General features: G+C 38.8%; 1 protein-coding gene across 2 annotated transcripts in view; it reads right to left on the reverse strand.

Annotated features, from left to right (window-relative positions):
* Positions 1-23,450, reverse strand: part of ARC3 (GTP binding protein) — a 181,378-nt gene that overhangs the window by 126,006 nt on the left and 31,922 nt on the right. For both annotated transcript variants that reach the window (XM_090008728.1, XM_090008727.1), the window contains exon 3: positions 22,148-22,212. In XM_090008728.1, coding sequence (XP_089864854.1) covers positions 22,148-22,212 — 65 coding nt within the window. The remainder of the gene's footprint in view (positions 1-22,147; positions 22,213-23,450) is intronic.

Here is a 23,450-nt window from a genome sequence, read left to right on the forward strand (position 1 = left end):
GTGACTACTCTCGAGGCAACAAATGTACAAGAGAATATCGCTGAAAATGAAAGTAGTATCACCCTTAGTCGTGCAGAATATGATGAGCTGATAGCTCTTCGACCTCCTGTAGCTGGTGTTGCATATTCAACCGGAAATCATCTTCATCCGACTGATAGTAAGTGGGTTATTGACTCTGGTGCTTCCAGACATTTGTGTGGAAATTCACATGTTTTTTCAGATCTTAAGGATGTTAAGGCTCAGCTTGGAGTCTCCTTAGCCGATGGGAGCTCCTCCCCGGTTGCTGGTCAGGGAAATATTTCTATATCCTCCTCATTACAGTTGAATAATGTTCTTCATGCCCCAAACTTTCCTCAAAGTTTACTCTCTGTTAGTTGCCTTATAAAAGAAAAAAACTGTAGAGTGATTTTTGATCAAATGGGTTGTCATTTTGAGGATTTGCTGACGGGGAAGAAGATTGGTGGAGGCTATGAAGAAAATGGAATTTACTACCTACATCATCCAATGGGTTCTGTTAATGCTGCAGTGGAACATTCACTCAGTCCTGTTCAGTGGCATCGTCGTCTTGGTCATCCTTCATTGTCAAAACTTCGGTCGGTCTTTCCTCAGATTCCTTCCACCACATCATTTCAGTGTGAAGCATGTCAGTTGGGCAAGCATCATCGAAGTTCGTTCCCTTCTAGTCAGAGTCAGTCTAGTAATAAATTGTTTGAACTTCTTCATGCAGATGTATGGGGTCCTAGTAAGATTCCTACTAGGACTCAGTGTCGTTATTATCTTGTTATTGTTGATGATTTCTCTAAGTTATCATGGGTTTTTTTAATAAAAGAACGATCTGAAGTTCCAAGTCTTATCAAATCCCTAATTCTTGAAATAAAAACTCAGTTTGAATCTATTGTCAAGATTGTTCGCACTGATAATGCTCTCGAGTTTAAATCAAAAAGGTCTGTTACAATTTTACCAAGATCATGGCATCCAACCACAAACATCCTGTGCCTATTCATCTCAACAAAATGGGGTGGCTGAGCGAAAACATCGGCACCTCCTTGATGTTGCCAGGACCATTATGATTCAATCTAATGTTCCTGCGTTATACTGGGGTGATGCGATTACCACTGCTTGCTATCTGATCAACCGCATGCCTTCGTCTTCTGTGGGTGATCAAATTCCATTACATATCCTCAAACCTAATGCTCCACTTTTTCCTTTATCACCAAAAATATTTGGATGTGTTTGTTTTGTGCACAAACTTGGCCCTGACCGTGATAAATTAGCTGCTCAAGCTACAAAATGCATATTTATCGGTTATCCCAAAAATCAAAAGGGCTATCGATGTTATGATCCTACTTCTCGCCGAGAGTATGTCAGTGCGGATGTATCTTTCCTGGAATCCTCTCCATATTACTCCATTTCCGGTTCCCCGCTGCAGGTTGGTCCAACTGAGTCTTTTCCATTACCTATACCTCCTTTTCCTTTGGAATCTGTGCCCTCATTACCAAACCAAACTTCATCCTCTTCCAGATTTAATAATCCACCATTGGTATATGTGCGTAGAGCTCCACTTCCGCAAGAGCCTTCATCTTCTTCTTCTCCTAAGGTAAGTTCTACTGACAATTGTGATCTTCAGGATGATGATAACAGGCCTATTGCTCTATGAAAGGGGACAAGACAATGTACCTTATATCCCATATCTCACTTTGTCTCCCATGCCAGAATTGGACATCAGATGAAGTCGTTTATCTCAGCCTTATCTGCTGAAACTATTCCTCTGAACTATCAACAGGCAAAACTTGATACTCGTTGGAAGTTGGCTAAGCAAGAAGAAATGACAGCTTTAGTATCTCAGTATACCTGGGATCTAGTTGATTCTCCAGCAGATGCTGACATTGTTGGATGTAAATGGGTATATACAATAAAGTACAAATCTGATGGTTCTATTGAAAGGTACAAGGCCAGATTAGTCGCGAAAGGGTATACTCAGACATATGGAATTGACTTCTTTGAAACTTTTTCTCCTGTTGCACGGATGGGTACCATCCGTCTTGTTCTCTCAGTAGTTGTTCAGCATGGTTGGAACTTGTGTCAATTAGATGTGAAAAATGCATTTCTATATGGGGATCTATCTGAGACCGTTTACATGCAACAACCTCCAGGTTTCGAGGTTGAGGGGGAGTGTCAGAAGGTGTGCAGATTGAGAAAGGCGATTTATGGCTTGAAACAAAGTCATCGTGCATGGTTTCAAAAGTTGTTTGACGTGATGTCCAGATTTGGCTTTAATAGATCAGCAGCAGATCATACACTTTTTATAAAGAAAACTAGTTCTGGCATAGTTGTTTGTTAAAATGTATCATTCAACATTTGTAATATTATATATATTATATATATATATAAAGTATAATACATATTCATATATGGTATATATGCATATGTATTATCTTAATTATATATATAAAATATATATTTCTCTATTTATAGGCATAGGGGTAGTTTAGACATTTCCAGTTTTACGCATATTCCAATTGGAATATGTTTGTAATTTTATCTTTTATTTTATTTTTTATTTTTTCCTTTTTTCGTGGTTTGCGCAACCTCGAGTGGCTCCCCAAAGAGTCGTTGGGGAGCCCCCAACGGTCACAAATGTGACCGTTGGGGGCTCCCAACGACTCCTTTGGGAGCTCCCTAAGTGGCTCCTTTCTTGTGTTATAAATAGGGGTCTCCCCTTTTGTATTTTCTAATTCTTGAGGGAGCTTATGCTCCATTATAATGGGGTTTTCACCCCTTCTCCATTATTCTTCAATGATATGTAACTTATGACTTTAAGTCATATTTTTCCCTTTTTATGGGTTTTATGTATTGGCACATTATGTGCGTGTGTTGTTTCCCTTTAATGGGTATATTTGCACTTTACGTGCATAAGTATGGGCTCATTATTGAACCCAAGGTATTTCAAGTCACTTTCTAACATGGTATCAGAGCAAGGTTACAATGGGGTTGTCTCTTGGTGCAACGGAAAGCGTGTCACTCAAGAAATGGTGAAGTATTCATTGCTCTTCCTAAAGTATTATGCTTTTGAAGTTATTCGGTATGTATCCCTTTTCTCAAAAAGTATTATGCATTTGAAAGTATGTTTCTTGCATATAGTTTGTTCGTTTGATGGTCATGATAGTTGAATTATTTATTTTCACATTTCGTGTGCTCATATATTTTGAAAATATCTCCTTCTAAATTTGGTGAAATCGTTTGTTGTCCAAATATAAAATTCGTGTCTATTTATCGAACTACTCATAGCATATAATAGTAATTTATGTTTTTAAAAATTACCTTCAATTATGTGAGATTTATAGCTCTTAAATAAGTATTTCATGATTGACCTATAAGTTAACTTTTAAAATTATATATGATCTCTTGCCAAAAAAAAAATGATCTTTGCTTAAAATTTCTTAACTCTCATATGAACCCTAATTTGATTTGAGTTCCTCTCTTGATTATGGATTTTAGTGCATTTTTGAAAAATTTGATATAATCATTATATGAGAATCTCTCACATCTAAAATTCTTTGTTGTTTTCTTTTCTCAGGATCTTGAAGATAAGAGAAAATGAAGTCCCTTGGATAGAAGGTGCTCATCGATAAAGACATTGGAGGAAGATATTTACTATGGCATTCGTTCTGAAGGCTCTTGAAGCTTTGAGATTCTTCTTCTTGCCGTCTTCAACCTTTTCGTTCCCCCACGCAAAGCTTGAGGGGGGGTCTTAAAATGTATCATTCAACATTTGTAATATTATATATATTATATATATATAAAGTATAATACATATTCATATATGGTATATATGCATATGTATTATCCTAATTATATATATAAAATATATATTTCTCTATTTATAGGCATAGGGGTAGTTTAGACATTTCCAGTTTTACGCATATTCCAATTGGAATATGTTTGTAATTTTATCTTTTATTTTATTTTTTATTTTTTCCTTTTTTCGTGGTTTGCGCAACCTCGAGTGGCTCCCCAAAGAGTCGTTGGGGAGCCCCCAACGGTCACAAATGTGACCGTTGGGGGCTCCCAACGACTCCTTTGGGAGCCCCCTAAGTGGCTCCTTTCTTGTGTTATAAATAGGGGTCTCCCCCTTTGTATTTTCTAATTCTTGAGGGAGCTTATGCTCCATTGTAATGGGGTTTTCACCCCTTCTCCATTATTCTTCAATTATATGTAACTTATGACTTTAAGTCATATTTTTCCCTTTTTATGGGTTTTATGTATTGGCACATTATGTGCGTGTGTTGTTTCCCTTTAATGGGTATATTTGCACTTTACGTGCATAAGTATGGGTTCATTATTGAACCCAAGGTATTTCAAGTCACTTTCTAACATTGTTATGGTGGTATATGTGGATGACATCATTCTTACAGGAGATGATGCGAAAGCTATTGAAGCCACAAAGGCTCATCTTCAAAAACACTTTGTTACAAAAGACCTTGGATCACTCAGGTATTTTCTGGGTATAGAAGTCGCTAGAAGCCGTGAAGGGATGGTTTTGTCTCAACGGAAGTATGTTCTTGACTTATTAAAGGAAACGGGCATGTTGGGAGCTAAACCAGCAAATATTCCCATGGACCATAAAGTTCAATTGTTTGAAGAAGGGTCAAAACCAGTTGATAGCAAAAGCTATCGCTCCCTAGTAGGAAAGTTATTATATGTAACTGTTACCAGACCAGATATTGCTTTAGCAGTAAGCAAAGTTAGCCAGTTTATGGAAAAACCAACTGAGGTACACTGGAATGCAGCCATAATGATTCTCAGATATCTAAAATCTTCTCCTGGAAAGGGGTTATTGTTCAGGAAAGGTGGAACTCTGGAGATAGTAGCCTATTCTGATGCTGACTATGCTGGATCTGTAGTAGATAGAAAGTCTACCACAGGATTTTGTGTGTTTTTGGGAGACAACTTGATTTCATGGAGAAGTAAGAAACAAAATGTGGTTTCCAGGTCAAGTGCAGAATCAGAATATCGGGCTATGGCCCAAACAGCTGCTGAATTGATATGGGTTCGCACTGTTCTTCATGATCTTCAGGTGAAGGTTTCCTCTCCAATGACCATGATGTGTGATAACAAAGCGGCAACATATATAGCAAACAATCCTGTCTTTCATGAGAGAACAAAGCACATTGAGGTTGATTGTCACTATGTAAGAGATATGATTCAAGCTGGGCATATCACTACAAAATACCTAAAGTCGGAAGACCAAGTTGCAGATATGTTTACAAAGCCTCTTGCTAGGCCAAATTTCTCCAAATGTTGTGACAAGCTGAGCATGATTGATATCTATGCTCCAGCTTGAGGGGGAGTGTTGAGAATAGGTGGTTTTATGTTAAGTAATAGGTGGTTTTATGTTAAGTACTCTTATATTAGAGTCTTTTTGAAATTTTACTCTTATAAGGATTTAGATGTAATTTCTCTTTTTTGTCTCTCTCTATTTAATATAGAGAGAAGCCCTAATCAAGTTTATGTCATTGAGTTTTCTGTGCAGCCGACTCTCTCTCTCTCTCTCTCTCTCTCTCTCTCTCTCTCTCTGTGCATCAGGTATCGGGTGTAAGGAAAAATAGCAAACAGTCATCAAAATTCATAAATGTAACGATGAGAAAAAAACCCTTTTACAGAACGAAAATACGATCTCCAGTGAGGGAGAAATTGTTCTGACAAGATGACCCTGACAAGTAGCACCAGGTTCTACATAGCGTTTTAACAGTGCAGGAAATAGGTTCCGACTTTGATTTTTGAACACAGGGTTACCAAACTCAAAAAAAAATGATTTTTTTACTGAAAATCGTACACAGATGCATGATTCTACCATAAAAAATTCATATTTAAACAATGAATATAAATAGGTGAAATAATAGCATAAACAGAAAAACTATGGAATCTAAAACCCTACAACAAAATAAAACTTGATTAAGCATGACAAAGTTAACAAAACGTGTAACTAAGGCTATGGATCATGATTAAATGTATAAAATAATGAAAATATGCATGAGCATGATGAAATAAAAATTAAAAATTAGGGAAGCATGGTTAAGAATTCAATTTTGCCTTTAAAAGAGGAATTTGATCCATAGAGGGGTTGAATCTCATCTTTTTTTAGGCATACATGAAATAAACATTATTCTAAGCATTATTAATGGATCAAAACGTGTAAAACATATTAAAGAATCAGTAGATCATATTCTTGAATCATGAACATGGTTCTTGAATGGAAAAGAAAGAAAAAGATCCAACAAGAAGGGGCGGCAATGGTGTTTTTAATGAAAAATAGCTAATAAACAAGTAAAAATCAATTAAAATTAAAAGGGGAATGGAAGTTGTAAAACCCGAAAAAAAAACTTGGATTCGGGTCGGATCCGAACCCAGACCCGACCCGGACCCAACCTGAGGCCACCGCCTCCCTCGCGCCTTCTAAAGACAGCGAGGCAGGGGAGAGGTTTCAAATAGAAACCCCCTTTCCCCTTTCGCTCTCTCGTTTCTCTTTGTACTCCCTCTCCCCTTTCACTTCGCGTCGGCAACCTCAATGCCATCGGCGACCTCCTCCGGCAGTCCCAGGGAACCCTAACCCCTCTGTCTCCTCTTCTCTCTCCCCCAACCCACTCTCGCGTCTGTCGAGTAGCGGCCACCGGCGACACTCGCATGCCGACGACCCTCCCTCTGGCAAGCTCCTCTCCGGCGAGCTTCTTCCAGCAACCTCCGGGTATGCACCGTCTTCTTCTCTTGTCTTCTTCCCTTTCTTTCTCGTTGAGTCGGCAGGGGAGGGGTTGAGCCCCCTCCCTGCTCCCTTTGATGGCAGGGGAGGGGTTAAGCCCCCTCCCTGCATTTCCTTCCTGTAGGAGAGGGGCCAAGCCCTCCCTGTGCTCCCTGCGGCCAAGGGAGGGATCAAACCCCCCTCCCTGCACCACCTTTAGCAGGGGAGGGGCCCAACCTCCTCCCTGCTCCCTTTGACGGCAATGAATGGTCGTCCGGCAGGGGCTTTAGCCCCTGCCACTTTGCCGACAGGTCGGTAGGGGTAAAACTCCTGCCGCCTGTGAGAAGGGTCTTGGCAGGGGGTTTTGGGGCCCCTGCTGTTAAAATATAGTATGTGTATGGATCTGGATCCAGATCCATACGCACGTTAAATAAAAACACGCAGAATAGTGTTTCATTAATGACAATATTGTAATATCATCTTACTTATGTTTATATATGAATTAGGGCTTGGAGGTCGTGAGTGTTCTGCCGCCCCAGCCTTTTTTGCTTCTCTCTTTCTTTTTGTTTCCTGTGCAGGTGAGGCGTGAAGAAACCTATCTCACTTGTTTTCTTATATGGTATCAGAGCCATAGCTGTGGAACCCTACCAGCCACCCATTCAACGAGATCTAAAAAAAGGCAGTCGTGAAGACTCCTTCAGCCGTGAAGAAGACTCCTTCATCCTGTTCTTCAGCTGTGTCTCTTCCTTCTTTCTTAAGACTCGTGAAGACTCCTTCAGCCATGAAGAAGACTGCGTCTCTTCCTTCTTTCTTAAGACTCGTGAAGACTCCTTCAGCCGTGAAGAAGACTGTGTCTCTTCCTTCTTTCTTAAGACTCGTGAAGACTCCTTCAGCCGTGAAGAAGACTCCTTCATCCTGTTCTTCAGCTGCGTCTGTTCCTTCTTTCTTCAACATCGTCTGTCAAGTCTTCTTCAACGTCAGTTGCATCTCCTTCTTCTTCTTCAACATCATCATCTGATTGTATCTCCTTCTTCCATATCAATTCTTTTATCCTCAACTGCACTTACTGTGTTCTATTTAACGTGCATATGGATTTTCCTAAGTCTATGCTGTGAATACTCCTTGATTCATACTATTTTGTTTATTTCTCGTTGCCATAGTTTAGCATTCAACATCGTATCAGATTTTCTTGTCTTGATGTTTTCCATCCTTTTCAATCAGCAGTGAAATCAGAGTTTTCTGTGCAACGCCTATAGGCAGATTGTAACAGATTACATTCTCGTTCTCAAAAAAAAAGGAATTCTCTTTCAAGGTATTGGTTGCACAAGTATATATTCTTATTGCAGCTCTGCTGATTGATTAAGTGATCCCAACTTAGTTTGCTTTCTTCAATCCTTTTTGTTCGCCTATTCATTGTTGCCATTGATATGGATTCATACTCGTCATCCAGTCCCTCTGCAAGTTTCTTAAATCAGCTTGTTACAGAAAAACTTACTCATTCTAATTTCTTAACATGGAAGAGACAAATACTTCCGTTTATACGGAGTCAGGATCTCGATGAACATCTGGATGGTTCCATTCCTGTACCACCACGGCTTATTTTGCAGGAAACCAAGGATGAAAGGGGTGATGCATTTACCAAATCTATTAAGAATCCGGAGTATACCACTTGAAGAAAACAGGATCAATCTTTGGTTGCGTATATTACGTCAACACTCTCTCAAGAAGTGTTGGCTACTCTTTCAGATGATTGCACTGCGGCAGATTTATGGAGTAAGCTCTCTCAGACATACTCTCAGATATTAGAAGTCCGAGTTATGTATTTAAAGAATGAGTTTCAAAGTTTAAATAAAGGCTCCATGACAGTTATGGAATACATAGGCCTCTTGAAGAGTATTACTGACCAATTGGTTGTTATTGGGAGTACTATTTCAGATAAAGACAAAGTACAACAACTCCTTAATGGGTTGGGCCCTGATTTTGACATGTTTACCACAGCTTTGACATGTCTTCCTCACTTGCCCAATTTTGACGATCTTCAAGCGAAACTTCTCCAACATGAGATGATTATGAAACAAAGGGCAGAAGGAAATGAATCAGCTCGTTCTCATTTAGTTTTGGCTATGGAGACTTCTGTAGGTTTTGGACGAGGGAATGCAGGGCATCAAAGGGGCAAAGACCGAGGCCGCTTTGGACAGGGAGGACGTGGTATCTTACCTACACATAATATTTCGGGTGTCTCTAATGCAGGGAATCAGAGGAGAGTGCTCACTTGTTTCTTATGTAACAAAAGAGGACATGTGAAAGCTGATTATTGGTTTAACCTGCAGAATAGAGGAAAATAAACAAAATTGAAAATAAAACTTCTACTGTGGACATGAAAGCGCCATCTACAGATGTGCAACAACTTTTGTTATTAGCATTGTCACAGATGACGATCAAGCAAAATGAGCAAAGCGAGTGGTACGTTGATTCTGGTGTTGTCACTCATGTCACGGATAATGCAGGTAAGTTATCTCACTTATTGCCTTATTTTAAAAAAGGTAGTATAGTTACGGGAGATGGAACTTATCACTGCATTAGTCATACAGGCAGTGCACATATCCCTATGTCAAAGTCCTCACTTCATTTGTTTGATGTCCTCCTTGCCCCTAATATTAAAAAGAACATTGTTTCTGTGGCTAAACTTGTTGATGATATGAATTCTTCCGTCGAATTTACTCCCTCTTCTGTTTATGTTAAGGATCTACGAACGAAGGAGACGTTCGCTAAGGGGGAGCGTCAAGGGAACATGTACGTCTTCAAGGAGATTCTCTCAGTGTCTTCAGTCCCAGTTCTCCAGTTAAAGTCGTTCAAGCATTCTTCAGTGCCTTCGCCTTCAGAGCCTTTGTTTTTCCCTTTATTGAAAGTTTTTAATTCATCATATCATTGTAATAAGCCAGACATTTGGCACAGTCTCTTGGGACATTGTAGTCGGGGCTTTGTTGAAAATCTTGTATTTGATGGTCTTCTTCCAGAGTCTAGTTTATCTTCATTTTTAGAAAGTAATAAATGTTCCTTATGTGAACTCTGCAAAAGTCATGTTCTTCCGTTTCATATCATTAATAAAAGAGCTTCAAGGCCATTTAAGATTATTTGTTCCGATGTTTGGGGACCTGCACCTATTCCTTCTCTTTCTGGCAGTCGTTACTATGTTATCTTTGTTGATTCTTATTCCCGTTATACTTGGATATATTTCTTGAAACATAAGCATGAAGTTTTCCAAATATTTCGAGAATTTCATTCGATGATGAAAACCAAGTTTTCCTGTGATATTGTGCATTTACAATGTGATGGTGGAGGAGAATATTCATCGAACGAGTTTATTGCCTTTCTTCGGGATAAAGGAATAAGTCGACAGGTTTCTTGCCCTCATACCCCTCAACAAAACGGGGTTGCGGAGAGGAAACACAGGTATATTGTCGAGAGTGCGATGACTATGTTACATGATAGGAATGTGCCCGTTAGTCTCTGGACAGAAGTTTTTCACACATCTGTTTATGTCATAAATCGTCTTCCTATGGCACTTCTGGATCGGAAATCTCCCTATTATACTTTATTTGGGCAACATCCCTCTTATGATGAGCTGCGTATTTTTGGTTGTGCATGTTACGTACATATTGATTCATCACTGCGAAATAAGTTTCAGGATAAGGCCGCTAAGTGCAGATTTGTTGGGTATGCGGATGAATACAAAGGCTATCGATGTTATGACCCTACTACAAAACATATTAGGACCTCCAGGAATGTTGTTTTTGATGAACAAAATTTTCAGATCAATGACTCCGATGAGTTGCCATCTCGAGAATTAGAGGTATATGATCCATGAATGAGCGCAGATCTTGTTGCTAATACAGGAGAATCATGTCAGGCGAATTGTCCTTCTTTCGGCTTGAGTATAGAGTTGGATGACTCACAGATGCATGTTGAACCATCTTCAGTTGAGCCACCTCCAGTAGAACGCTTTTCTGGACAGATATACACCAGTAGGGACAAAAATACAGAGCCGAGGAATATGGAAAGCATCGCCAATGATCCGGCTCAAAGGTTATTACGCATTAGGCATCCTATTCAACGATGGGTGAGTTAAGAGACCTTTTCCCTTGACTTCCAGTTGTTTATGTCTCAACTCACAAAACAGGAGGAACCCACTTGTTTTAACAAGCCCTTCAATCCCGTCATTGGACTGAAGCTATGAATGAAGAAATAGAAGCACTTCATGAGTGCCAGACTTGGGAAATAGTACCTCGACTGGAAGGAAAGAATGTTGTTGGCTCAAAATGGGTTTATAAAACAAAGTATAAACCCGAATGTAGTATTGACCAATATAAGGCGCGACTTGTTGCTCGAGGGTTCACACAACAATATGGTGAAGATTACGATGAGACCTTTAGTCCGGTAGTCAAAATGGGTACAATTTCTGTCATCATATCCCTAGCAGTCGATCGAGGATGGAGGCTTAGCCAGATGGATGTTAAAAATGCATTCTTGCATGGAACTTTAAAGGAGGAAGTATATATGGAGCAACCACCTGGATATGCCGAGAAGGATCCTACTGTCTGGGTGTGCAAACTAAAGAAATCTCTGTATGGGTTGAAACAGGCGTCTCGTTCTTGGTTTGAAAGTTTCTCTATGCAAATCCAAGGCTATGGTTTTAGAAGATGCTCTCTGGATCACTCGCTCTTTATTTATCAAAAGACAGACATCGTTATACTTCTTATATATGTTGATGACATTGTGATCACTGGGAGTTCAGATAACCATGTGCAAGACGTGAAGTGATTTTTAATGAAAACTTTCAATATGAAAGATTTAGGGGAGTTGAGGTACTTCCTTCGTGTGGAAGTTGACAGACAACAGGACACATTGACACTCATGCAACAAAAATACACTCTTGATCTTCTGGAAAGAGCCGGGATGACGAATTGCAAACCAGTCAGTACTCCCAGTATATTACATCAAAGGCTGAGCTCTGAAAATGGCCATCTTTGTGTCAACCCTACAACGTATAGAAGTCTCGTGGGGATGCTGTAGTATTTGACCTTTACCAGACCTGATATAGTTTATGTTGTTAATCAGGTATCTCAGTTTATGCATGCTCCAACGGAAGGTCATATGGAAGCTCTGAAGCGCATTCTACGCTATTTAAAATGAACTATAGGAGACGGACTTGTTTATCGCAAGAACAATAACCTACATAAAGGGCATGAACTCATCACTTATAGAGACGCAGATTGGGCAGGAGATCCAGATGAGAGACGGTATGTCTCTGGATATTGTGTATATATTGGACACAATTTAGTGTCCTAAAGCAGCAGAAAACAAAAGGCAGTGGCACGATCAAATACAGAGGCTGAATATAGGTCGATGGTTGCAGGCACGGCAGAAGCTACATGGATTAGACACTTATTGAGTGACCTTGGGGAGACACTTATTCGATCATTTCTTCTATGTGATAATCAAAGTGCAATAAACATTGTGTGTAATCCTGTTCAACATAGCAGAACGAAGCATATTGAAATTGATCAACATTTTATACGGCAGAAAGTCGAGATGAAGGAGATAGAACTACGTCATGTTCGAACAGAAGATCAAGTGGCAGACTTGTTTACCAAAGGGTTAACAGGACGCCAATTTTGGCTATTGAAAAGCAAGTTGTACATGCTTCAAAACCACGTACAACTTGAGGGAGGGTGTTAAAATATAGTATGTGTATGGATCTGGATCCAGATCCATACGCACGTTAAATAAAAACATGCAGAATAGTGTTTCATTAATGGCAATATTGTAATATCATCTTACTTATGTTTATATATGAATTAGGGCTTGGAGGTCGTGAGTGTTCTGCCGCCCCAGCCTTTTTTGCTTCTCTCTTTCTTTCTGTTTCCTGTGCAAGTGAGGCGTGAAGAAACCTATCTCACTTGTTTTCTTATACCTGCCTGCCCTTTTGTTTTCACCAGGGAGGGTCGAGACCCCTCCCTGTCTCTTCTTTTTCACAGGGAGGGTCGAGCCCTCCCTGCCTTCGAGCTACATAGGGGGAGGGGTCGAGCCCCTCCCTGCCTCTATTTGTTTCGAAGAGAGGCTCGAGCCCTCCCTGCCTTCGAGCTACACAGGGGGAGGGGTTGAGCCCCTCCCTGCTTGTTTATTGCGCAGGGAAGGGGTCGACTCCCTCCCTGCTTCTCTGTTTCGCTGGGGAGGGGCCGAGACCCCTTTCCTCCCTTGGTTTGGGCAGGGGAGGGACTGAACCCCCTCCCTGCACCCTCTTCTTTAGGGCAGAGGCATCGCCCCTGCCATCGCCAGTTTTCGGCAGGCAGGAGCGAAGCTCCCTGCCTCTGTACTTTCCGACAGGCAAGAGCAAAGCCCCTGCCCTTATTTCTTGCACGTAAAGAAGGTTCGTCGAGGGCACGTTGCCCTTGCCTCTGCTTCTTTCACGTTAGGACAGCGGCAACACCCCTGTCCTCTCTACCTTTCTGATTGAGATAGCATGTTGATGTCTCGCTTTTGCAGCTCGTACGACAGATCTCGCTCGCACCCCGCGACCCGAGCCGTCCATCACTTACACCCGCAGACGCCAGCAATCTCGCAACTCCCCAAGGTAGGGGAAGATTTCACGGAGGACTTGGACAATTAAATTGAGTTCAATTAACTAAAAAGGATAATTAAATAAATATACATGCATATATATATTTATACGAATACGCATTTAACTCAAGGGCGCGGTTTCACGATCCTTGTCCTTTACTTTCTGTCATGGCTTTACTTTGTCGTTGCGCTTTGCGCCCAGTCTCCTGCTTTTGCAAATGTTTCGTTATTGCCTTGCCATTATAGACAACGCTCAAGTTTTCGCTCATTGCATGTTCTATAAAAGGCATCCTACTACTCACCCTCTTGCGACAAGAGTTGAGTCGGGAGCTTAACGATACATCCTTGTCTAAGAAGAGCGATCCCTAGCAGGGATCTTGGCTTTTCGAGTAAGCAGTCCTTCAAAGTAGACTTGAGAATTTAGGGAGTTGCGCAAAAGCATCAAAGACTGCCCAAATCGAAGTATTTGGAAGGATGTGATTGGCTGGTTCTATTCGTCTATTCAACATATCTCGAGTAACCCCGAATTGGGGCTTGAGCGAACTTCTTAGCGGGGGTTCCGTTGAGAAACCCATATCCCATTCATCGAGGCCGGTATCGAGTCATGCGAGGCATGTAGATACCACAATAGCGGGTGAGATTCTAGAAAATTGCATGTCAAATGTTGGCACAAGCCGTTGCCTGTTTCAAAAGATAAATAATGTCAAAAATAAAGTTTGAGAAACATTACATCTTTGTGAAACACTTTTGTTGAGGCTCCTATTGATGAATTATACCCCTTTCATCATAGAGTACTTGTATTTGTGCACTACACGATAGTACTGCGATGATCGGATGAGACGGTCGTGCGACCTCGAACAGTGCTAAATGCACAATGCTATAAACACATAAAAATAGCATCACCTTCACAAGTAAGATGCACATTTGGTTAAAAGATTCATCAGTTAATTTACCCCTGACACATTCATTCGCTTCTTGTAGTCTGTCAATGGAGAGGACAGAGCAGTACACACTCCAATGGACAGGTTGTTAATAACCACCCCACGAGCAAAGATCCGGCCTCCCCAGTCATTGGAGTTAGGGGAAGGGACTACCAGACATTATCCTAGGTGGTAGATCTCATGGACTTCTGCAGAAGTTGAATGCATCCGTTACCAAGTACCTGCCTTTGAGTAATCCTCTCTCGGCTAAAGCCGTCCCCTTTGGAGCGGACTCAACTAGCTATTCGGGTTATTGAAAATACATAGAATAACTCACGTCCGAACTAGTCTCAGTTGTTTCTACGATTCATCTGCACATACACGCAGGCCAGTAATATCGAAACATAAGTCTATTCACACTGGTTGATGGGTCATAAGACTTGCTAGTTGCGTTGGAGTTCACAGCTTACGATCAAATGAATCGTCATGTTGCGTTTGACAGTTGCATTGCTCACTTGCTTTGCACTGCTTATCTGCTTTGAACCGCTTACCTGTTTAACTGTTGATCTGTTTTAAACTGCTTAGCATACTGAATTAAATGCTCTTAATTCAGTTTCCTGTAGTCTTTCTTATTCACCTACTAGTTTTTCGCGAAACTAACCCATTCTATGGGTAAAGATGATGATTAAGTACACCACGGGCGATGGCAAGATGGCTTCAAGATTTCCTTTTTCTGCTCTTAGCTCGCATCCTGAACGTTTTTGGGTTTTGTCATGGATTTTTCCTTTGGATATCCGAATTTTGTACTATTTGAGAACTTTAAATGAAAGTGGCTTTTCCAAGTGTTTTGCAAGTATCATGTGTTGTGAGTTTTTGTTCTTTTACCTAACATGCCCAAAGTTGCCGGCTTGCCTTTCTAAATTCAACAAAAGAATTATTTTCCGTTGATTACATAAACAAACTCTGAAAGGAAAGAGATTTTCTTCTAGCCTCTTGCTTGTTTTCTGAAAGGTTCGCAAGTTGGAAATGTTGGGGCGTTACAGAAGGTTACCTTGGGGTTAATGGAGGCTGTTGGAGGAGCTTGAGGGAGAGAGAAGGCAATGAGAGAGGCTGGAAAAGCATAGGGGGGTCGACCCCCTATGTGGCCTATTTATAAAAAAAAAATTAGGGCCTTGGTTTAGAGAGTTTTGATTTTGTCGAAATTCTAAAAAAAAAATTAACTCTATAGGGGGGTCGATTTTTCCAAAGAGTTTCGATTTTGGCATTAATTAAAACCCTAATGAAGTCTTAAGGAAGTTTGAAAACTTCCAAATGTGGCGCCACCCATGTGGGCCCCACTTTTGGTTTTTACAACAAATAAATAAAGGTTTTTAAAAGAAGTTTAAAACAAAAGATTTGAAATAAAAATCAAAGTCCTAATTAAATTCATGTTTTGGCTTTCGACTTTCAAACTCTAAACCTAATTGAAACTCTAGCTAAACCTAAATGGACTTAAACACCCTCAAATGTGACGCCACCTATGTGGGCCTCATTTGGTTTTTTAAAAATGATTTAAAAAGATGAAAATAAAGGGGTTAAAAACAAGATTTTCAAGGAGCTTTAAAAGACACCTAGATCCACTAAATTTTTTGTATTTTTGAAATAGATAAAACATGAAAATAAAATAAAAAAGGTGAAAAAATTAGAGTTGGCTGCAGGGTGGGCCCCACTTGAAGAAATTTGACAAAAATTGAAAGTTCATTTAGAAATCGAGTTTAAAACGAACCCAAATCATTTTTCTAAGGAAAATACTTTGAAATAAGGGATGTAAAGTCGTGGGGGTTGGCCAAATGGCAAAAATTGGTTCTAAAACCCAGGTTTTTAAAATTGATTTCGAAAGAAAGGTTTTAAAATCGAGTCTAGATTTGATTTTTTGAAAATAAGAGTGCTGGATCTCGAAAATGATATGCATTGACATGAAATGCAATAAAATGACATGAAATGCAATACAATGACATTAAATGACTACGAAAGGCAAACCCTGGATGAGGGATTTGAAGTCCCAGACCCCTGGCAGAGACAAAGAATTGAAAATTCTCGTCTGAGGATAGAAATTGGGTATTGGATATCATATCCAATATTGGATCCAATCCAAATGAGAATTGGATCTCGGATATAGCTAAAACTTTGGAAAAGGAATTGATCCGAGCCCAAATTGGCAATTGTACCAGCTTGAAAAATGATACAATTGATGTTTTGAATAGAATGACTTGAGAAATGATTTTGCCCCTGCAGGGCAAAGAGTGACACTGGAAAATGAGGTTTGAACTTGTTTGAACTTGTTTGAACTTGTTTAAACTGGATTGAACTGGGTTCTAGGGTTTCTAAACTCAGATGAACTAAAAAGACGCTGACTCAACTAAACTCCTAAATTGGATAATCGAGAAATGATACAATTCTTAGAGAAATGATAAGAAATGAACACTGGAGTGAGGTAGGTAACGAGAATGTACTGGGTTTGAGCTGAAATGGAGGTAAGTTATACTAAGATGAACTAAATCTGGAGCTTAAACACTAGCTAAACTGACAAGACTTAGCTCAATTTCAGTTGAAATGAGCTAAAATGAGATGAAGTGAACTCCAAGACTGTGGGAAGTGAATTTAAACTGGAACGGTACTACTTGAACTCCTGGTGAGCTCGAGTTAAACTCAAGAGAACATGATTGACTAGAATTGACTGACTCAGGGACAATTGGCTAGAATTTGAGCTAGAAATAAGTTTATTTCTCGAGAAATGAACCAGTTTTAGCTTAAATGATCATAAATGAATAGGATTTACTCATCGTGAGTTCAGGTGAGCTAGAAATGACTGACATTCTAACTATTCTAAACTTAAAAATGAGCTTGGCCGGGTCTGACTGACTAGGGTCTAAGGTGACCTAGGGGTAAAATGATAATTTTACTGATAAAAAGGGGGGTGAAATGACACCTAAACTGGGATCGACCTAGGGTTAGACTCCTATACTAATCTAAAGGGTTGGCATCTGTGAAAAGGGGGGTGTCCGAAAATGAACGGGGAAAATTTGGGGTGTTTACACAATCCACATGTTGACATCAAAAACTATTTTGATGCTAATCCAAATGACAATATCAAGATAATCATGATGTCAACCAACATACACCAAAATCGTGTATAGATAAGTGATCTCATCATATGTTTGATCACTACCAACCAAAAGAATCTTGAACCAAAAATCGACAAGGGAATATATATATATATATATATATATATATATATATATATATATATATATATAAAGCAAGGAACAACTACATGCAGAAATAAACATGTTCATATGTCTATATTCTCTTTCAACACAAGTATTACAAATAGGTCTATGCCAAAATGGTAGGGCCAAAATTTAAATATATATATATATATACACACATATTCAACATAAAAAGAGGATTAGATGCAGAAATCGACATGTATGTAAATCCTTGATGTTAAATTCATGTTTAAACATAAAAAAAATCATTGGTAAGATTACATCAACCAAGAATATACAAAATCATGATTCAAAACATAGGTTTAAACATGATTTTTGAAATCAAATTTTATTTTCCCCTTGAAAATTTTACATGAACTAGATTTAAACTCGTTTCTCCCTATTCGAATCTAGAGAGGAACTCGTACCTTAGTTTAGAAGTGAAAAGAGATTGGAAAAACGATGGATGTCGAATGAGAATGATGGATTTTTCCTCCTTTCCTCTTCTTCTTCTTCCTTCCCCTCTTTTTTCTTTCTTCTCTCTCTTTTCTCTCTCTCCCACGAGTTGGGCTCCCTCTCTCTCTAGAATCACGATTCTAGAGAAAGGGGGAATCCAACCCCTTTATATAGTTTCTAGAAATTTTATTTTTCTTATTTATATTTCTTTTTATCTCTAATTACTGCCTTATCTAGAGGACCCATCTAGAGGGTGATGTCCCCTCTAGAGGACACTCCTTCGTAGAGGGTAGAGTTCTACCAAAGGTAGAAATCTATCCCTCTAAACACTCTCCGTTATTATCCTCTTATTTATTTTTATTTATTTTTATTTATTTTTATTTATTTTTATTTATTTTTATTTATTTATTTATTTATTCGTTAAAGGTTTATCTAAAGGGTGACGGCCCCTCTAGAGAACCCATTTAGGTAGAGTTCTACTTCATGTAGAACTCCACCTTATCTATTAAATAAATTTAAAATTTATTTAATTATTATATTTTATTAATTATTTAGTATTTAATTATTAAATAATTTATTCTGAGAATATTCCAGAGGGTGTCACCCCCCTCTGGAAGTCCTCCCAAAGTTGAGTTCTACTCAATTTAACCTTTAATTTGATTTTAAAATTTTAGATTGGTCATACTTGGATTTCGAATCCAGATCTGGATCCAAGATCCAAATCCATATGGATCCAACTTGGACCAGATACTAGTTAATATGGGTCCTGAATTGAGTCCAGATTCATATCATCTTGGATCAAACGGATCGGATCTAGTTCGATCCAATCCAAAAAAAGATAAAAATAGAGGCAAGTCATTTTTTAAAAACGCGACTTTTTGGGCCAACCATAACCAAATTTCAAAAAAATGAAGCACCAATGTTCTCAAAATTATGAGACACATCTAACGGTATACTTACTTGATTTTCACCTCTAAAATTTGCCTGAATTTAACCTGAATTTCGCTCAATTTTTGCTTGATTTTAAAGGTTAAAACTGAAAAATTTTACAAATATTAATCTTCTCATCTTGGTCTTGTCAAGGGGCTTTGGGCCACGCCCAGACCCAACTGACGTCACTTATTTATAAGGTTATTTTCCATGATTTTTATCAATTTCATAAAATACTTGGCCAAAATTTCAGTCTTCGAATTTAAAAAGCCATGGAAAAAGACACGATATTACACAGGAGCTCCCAATCTGATACCTAGATTATTTTGCCCACTCATGTCGATCGAGTCCAGGTAGTACATGTCTCACCTTCTATGGCCAATCTTAATCTTCTTCCCTGACAACTGATCATGTACCACATAACCAGAGAGAGAAATTAACATTATAATTAATGTTAGTAATTTGTCCACAAAGATAAGTTTCATAGCAAGGGATGGGACATGGCAAACTTGAGAAAGATTTATCTTACTATCAGAACAAGATCAAAAGTAATAGAACCTACTTTTGAGACCGATATAGAAGAATCATCAACAGTACGAAAAATGCGACTGCAAGGCCTACAATTGGTTAGAATAGTCTCATGGGATGTCATATGACATGAGTCCCTATAGTCTATTAACCAACCTGGAGAATAGCTAGAAATACCTGAAAATGCAGTACTAGAAGAAGAAGCGTAGTAGTAGAGGGAGGAGCTATGGCTGACTAAGCAAGAAGTTGTACTTGTTGAATCTGTTGGTGCACCTTCTCCAGCAACTGAAGTTGACCACTACCTAATGATTCTAAAGATCTTGCAGTGGAAATGCCACAAGACTGAGTGTTAATGTCACCATGTTCATCCTTGAGTTTAATGCCCTCATTATCAGAAGACAGTTGCATAAACTCCTTTCTTTTTCTTGAGCACTAGACAATAATTTTTCGTATGACCAAAATTTTTGCAATAGTGATACTGAATACCAAAGTCACCTCTTCCTCCACTTCTATCATCACCTTTGCCACCAAATCAACCTCCTGGTTGATGAGGGACAGCCATGACATTGTCACCAAATTGATAGGTTCCAAGAAACTTCATCTTAGTCTCTTTTGTTATCAATTCATCTATGACTATGGTAAGAGAGGACAAATGGGAACAATGCTAGATAGCATTCCTTGTTCCATCGAACTCTAGTCTGAGCACCATAAGAAACTCAATCACTCTATTAGTCTCCTTGTGTTGATCAAGAAGTCTTAAACAAGTTTGACATGAAGCATGTCTCACACTTTTCACATTTAGTTTGACCCTTCATAAGTGCAAGAGCATCCCAAATTCTTTACATATCTTAATAGAATTTTTTAATTGACTTGTTTTCTTGTCGTATATTTCTTAATTCTTGAGTAAGTTGATAATGTTTTGCCCAATTCTCTTGCTTGTACACTTGTTTGAGGTATGCCCAAGCTTCTTTGGCTTTAAATTTTGAGAGATTCATGGTGATTCTTTGCTCAACTGAACTCAATTCATGCCTTGACTCTTGCATTGTTTATGACCCATTCCTTTATAGCTTTGTCAAAGTCGACACTAGTGGGTTTTGGTCTTACCTTCGAACCATCCAAGTATCTGCCAAGACCTTTTCTCACTACAAGTCATAAAGTCAGCCCAATATGCATAATTAGTTTCATTCAGCTTAATTCGAACGATTTAAATTCCTTCTTTCTCCATACTTCACTCAACCCCAACTAGACAAATTTTAAAAGAAGAAAAACAAGGCAGCAAATGTGAACAGGATTTACTAAAGCATCACCTTTGTCATTGCAACCACAAAAGTCTCAGTAATAACCAAGATAACCCTAAAATCAATTAACCCACTACACATGGGTATTTACATCAGCATCGCAAACCCCAAGTCTTCTCCACAAGAACTCCCAAAAACACAATAACAACAACCAATGCCACCAAGATTCTTCACAAACCACTTCCAACCCAGCTTTACACCCAATAGCTATGACCCAACAGTGTAACTGTTAAAATATATGTATAAACACACACACACACATATACATAAATATATATAAAACACCCGATAGAGATATTTTTGTCTTTTTACATAGTTGTTTCTAGATACAACTATTTTATTAGATTCTTTTTTATTTTTCCAATTTTTTCTTTTCTTTATTTTCTGTTTTTTAATATACAAAGGGGGTCCCACATATAGTCGTTGGGACCCCCCAACGGTCATATTTACAGTTGGGGGCTCCCAACGGCAACATGTGGGAGCCCCCAATGGTTCCTTTTTTTGTTCTCTTCTTTTGTGTATAAATAAGGGGTTCTTCCCTTGTATTCTTAAGCTTCTAGAGCTCCTCTCTAATAAAGCTATTTGTTTTTTATTTGTATTGCCTTTTAAGGCTTGTTGTATTGTCACTCTCTCAAAATGAAAAACAAAGTCACCAAACCACCACAACAATGTTTCCAGGTCAAAAATGACTTAAAAGCATCCAACATGGGCCAACATGGGCCTCAAACACCCACCAATTCACTCAGATTGAGTAAAAACTTGATTTTGGTTATTGTTCACGCCCCCTTTTGAAAAAACAAAGAAAAATCCATATTCAATCAACTGTGCATCCAATGAAGATGATCATTACACCCAAATCATCTAAAATCATGATCTACCTGATGTTGCCTTCAGATGTGACAAAACATGAATGTCCGTATGACATGAGTCTTCAAGAATGACATCAGCAGGCCTTCAAGCAGCTTTAGAGTGAAGTCATGCTCTCACGACCTCAGATATGGCTCTGATACCATGTTGATTTATACATACATTGCTCACAATGATTGGACGAATACGAGCATACAAGAGAGAAAGGAGATGAATCTCTCATTCTTATTCAGCTAAAAATGAGGGCACCTTACATTGTGTGTGTCGACCCCTTTATGACTACAATAAAGGCAACAAAAGAAAGAAGGCAAAAATACTACACTACCCCTTACCTTAATATTAATGTACAGGGGACATTAAAGAGGCATTCTACATAAAGGTATTGTACATATTATACAATTCTCAACAACACCAAAAATATAACTGGCAGCTTTTGATCCATGTTTGCGTCATAGGCTTTTATTATCAGAGCATGTGCACAGATGAAGCCAAAAAAGATAAATATTCACACCCTAATTAAGAAAAGGATTGAATTGTACAAACAAGAATGAAAAGTCTAGAGCTCGTTCCGGATGATAGAAAACTTTCAACATTAACTGCCACCAAACCTGAGCCAGAAAATCACAAAAAGTAGTCAGTGAGGCTGAGTGTGACAAGCATACATGTACTGCATAACTTTAAAGGAAATACTAACATAGCTAGATGTCTATATAAGTGCCAGGAAGGATATCAAGAAAAATTGTATGTAAGTGAATCAAAAGAAATTCATAAAATGTCTGATGTTGAAAACTAAATAGCAGACAGAAAATCCAAAATTAAGAAGATAAAGAGTATTCATAAAGAAACAACAACCACTGCGACCCACCCTAGGCTAGAGAAAGGCAGGATTCCTTACCAACCAGACATTGACAAAAATTGTGAAATTATAACAGAAAAGAAACACAAGAGTGAGAGATACCAAGAGTGATTATTCCTTAGCAACTATAGACTAAATCACAAGAAATATTTCTCCCAGAGATAGGAGGTTCTCTATTTGATCTATTGCTCTTGACACAGCGAGCAGGACCATGGAACCCAGCAAAGTTGGTTCCACATATCAGTCATGAAACCAGCACCAGCCAAACCTCAGCTTTCATGCATGTATGCATGTATCATTTACGTCAAACTCATGTTCAAACTTCAATTCAAGCACAAGATGAAGCTCTGACCATGACCAGAGGTCAACAAACAAAGCCCAAACAGCAATCTTAGCCCCAGCTCAACTAGCACCCAGCTTGTCCAGCCAACAGAAAGAAAAGACAAATCTTTATTCATATTTCCACTAACAATAATTTTCATGAGTAGACCGTAGTATAGGGATCAATTGCCATGATTTTGCCACAATTTCCACATAGGAATCACCATGGCATTCCTCAATGACTGGAAATATGAATAAGTTTACATTTCAAATAAATCGAACACTATGATGACAGTGGGCAGGGAGTTTGATTTACATGTTTATGTCGACAAATAGTCATTTTATACTTGTTACATTACTTTGTACATTTTCAATTTTGAGGCTCATTCGCGTACAAATTCAGAAATACAACAGTGCATGGCACAATAAAGGAAGAGGCAAAGAAGAAGCTAAAAGAGTGAGAGGAAGAATAGTAGCTTTATTCGGTAGCTGTTGGGATTTGCTTTAACAGCTAGTTTTTGTAAAAGCTGCAGCTTCCCTCGGTCAGCGTGTTCCCTGTTATACAAAGAAAAGAGGGAAAAAAAAGATAGGAGAAGAAAGTTGAGGTCATACCTGATAAAGTGTGTTTTGGGTCTGGATATCATACCAGACCCGAGTCCACTTGAATAG

This window comes from Nuphar pumila, chromosome 6 (genome assembly GCF_984573655.1).
Source record: "Nuphar pumila chromosome 6, dmNupPumi1.hap1.1, whole genome shotgun sequence".
NCBI classification, from domain to species: domain Eukaryota; kingdom Viridiplantae; phylum Streptophyta; class Magnoliopsida; order Nymphaeales; family Nymphaeaceae; genus Nuphar; species Nuphar pumila.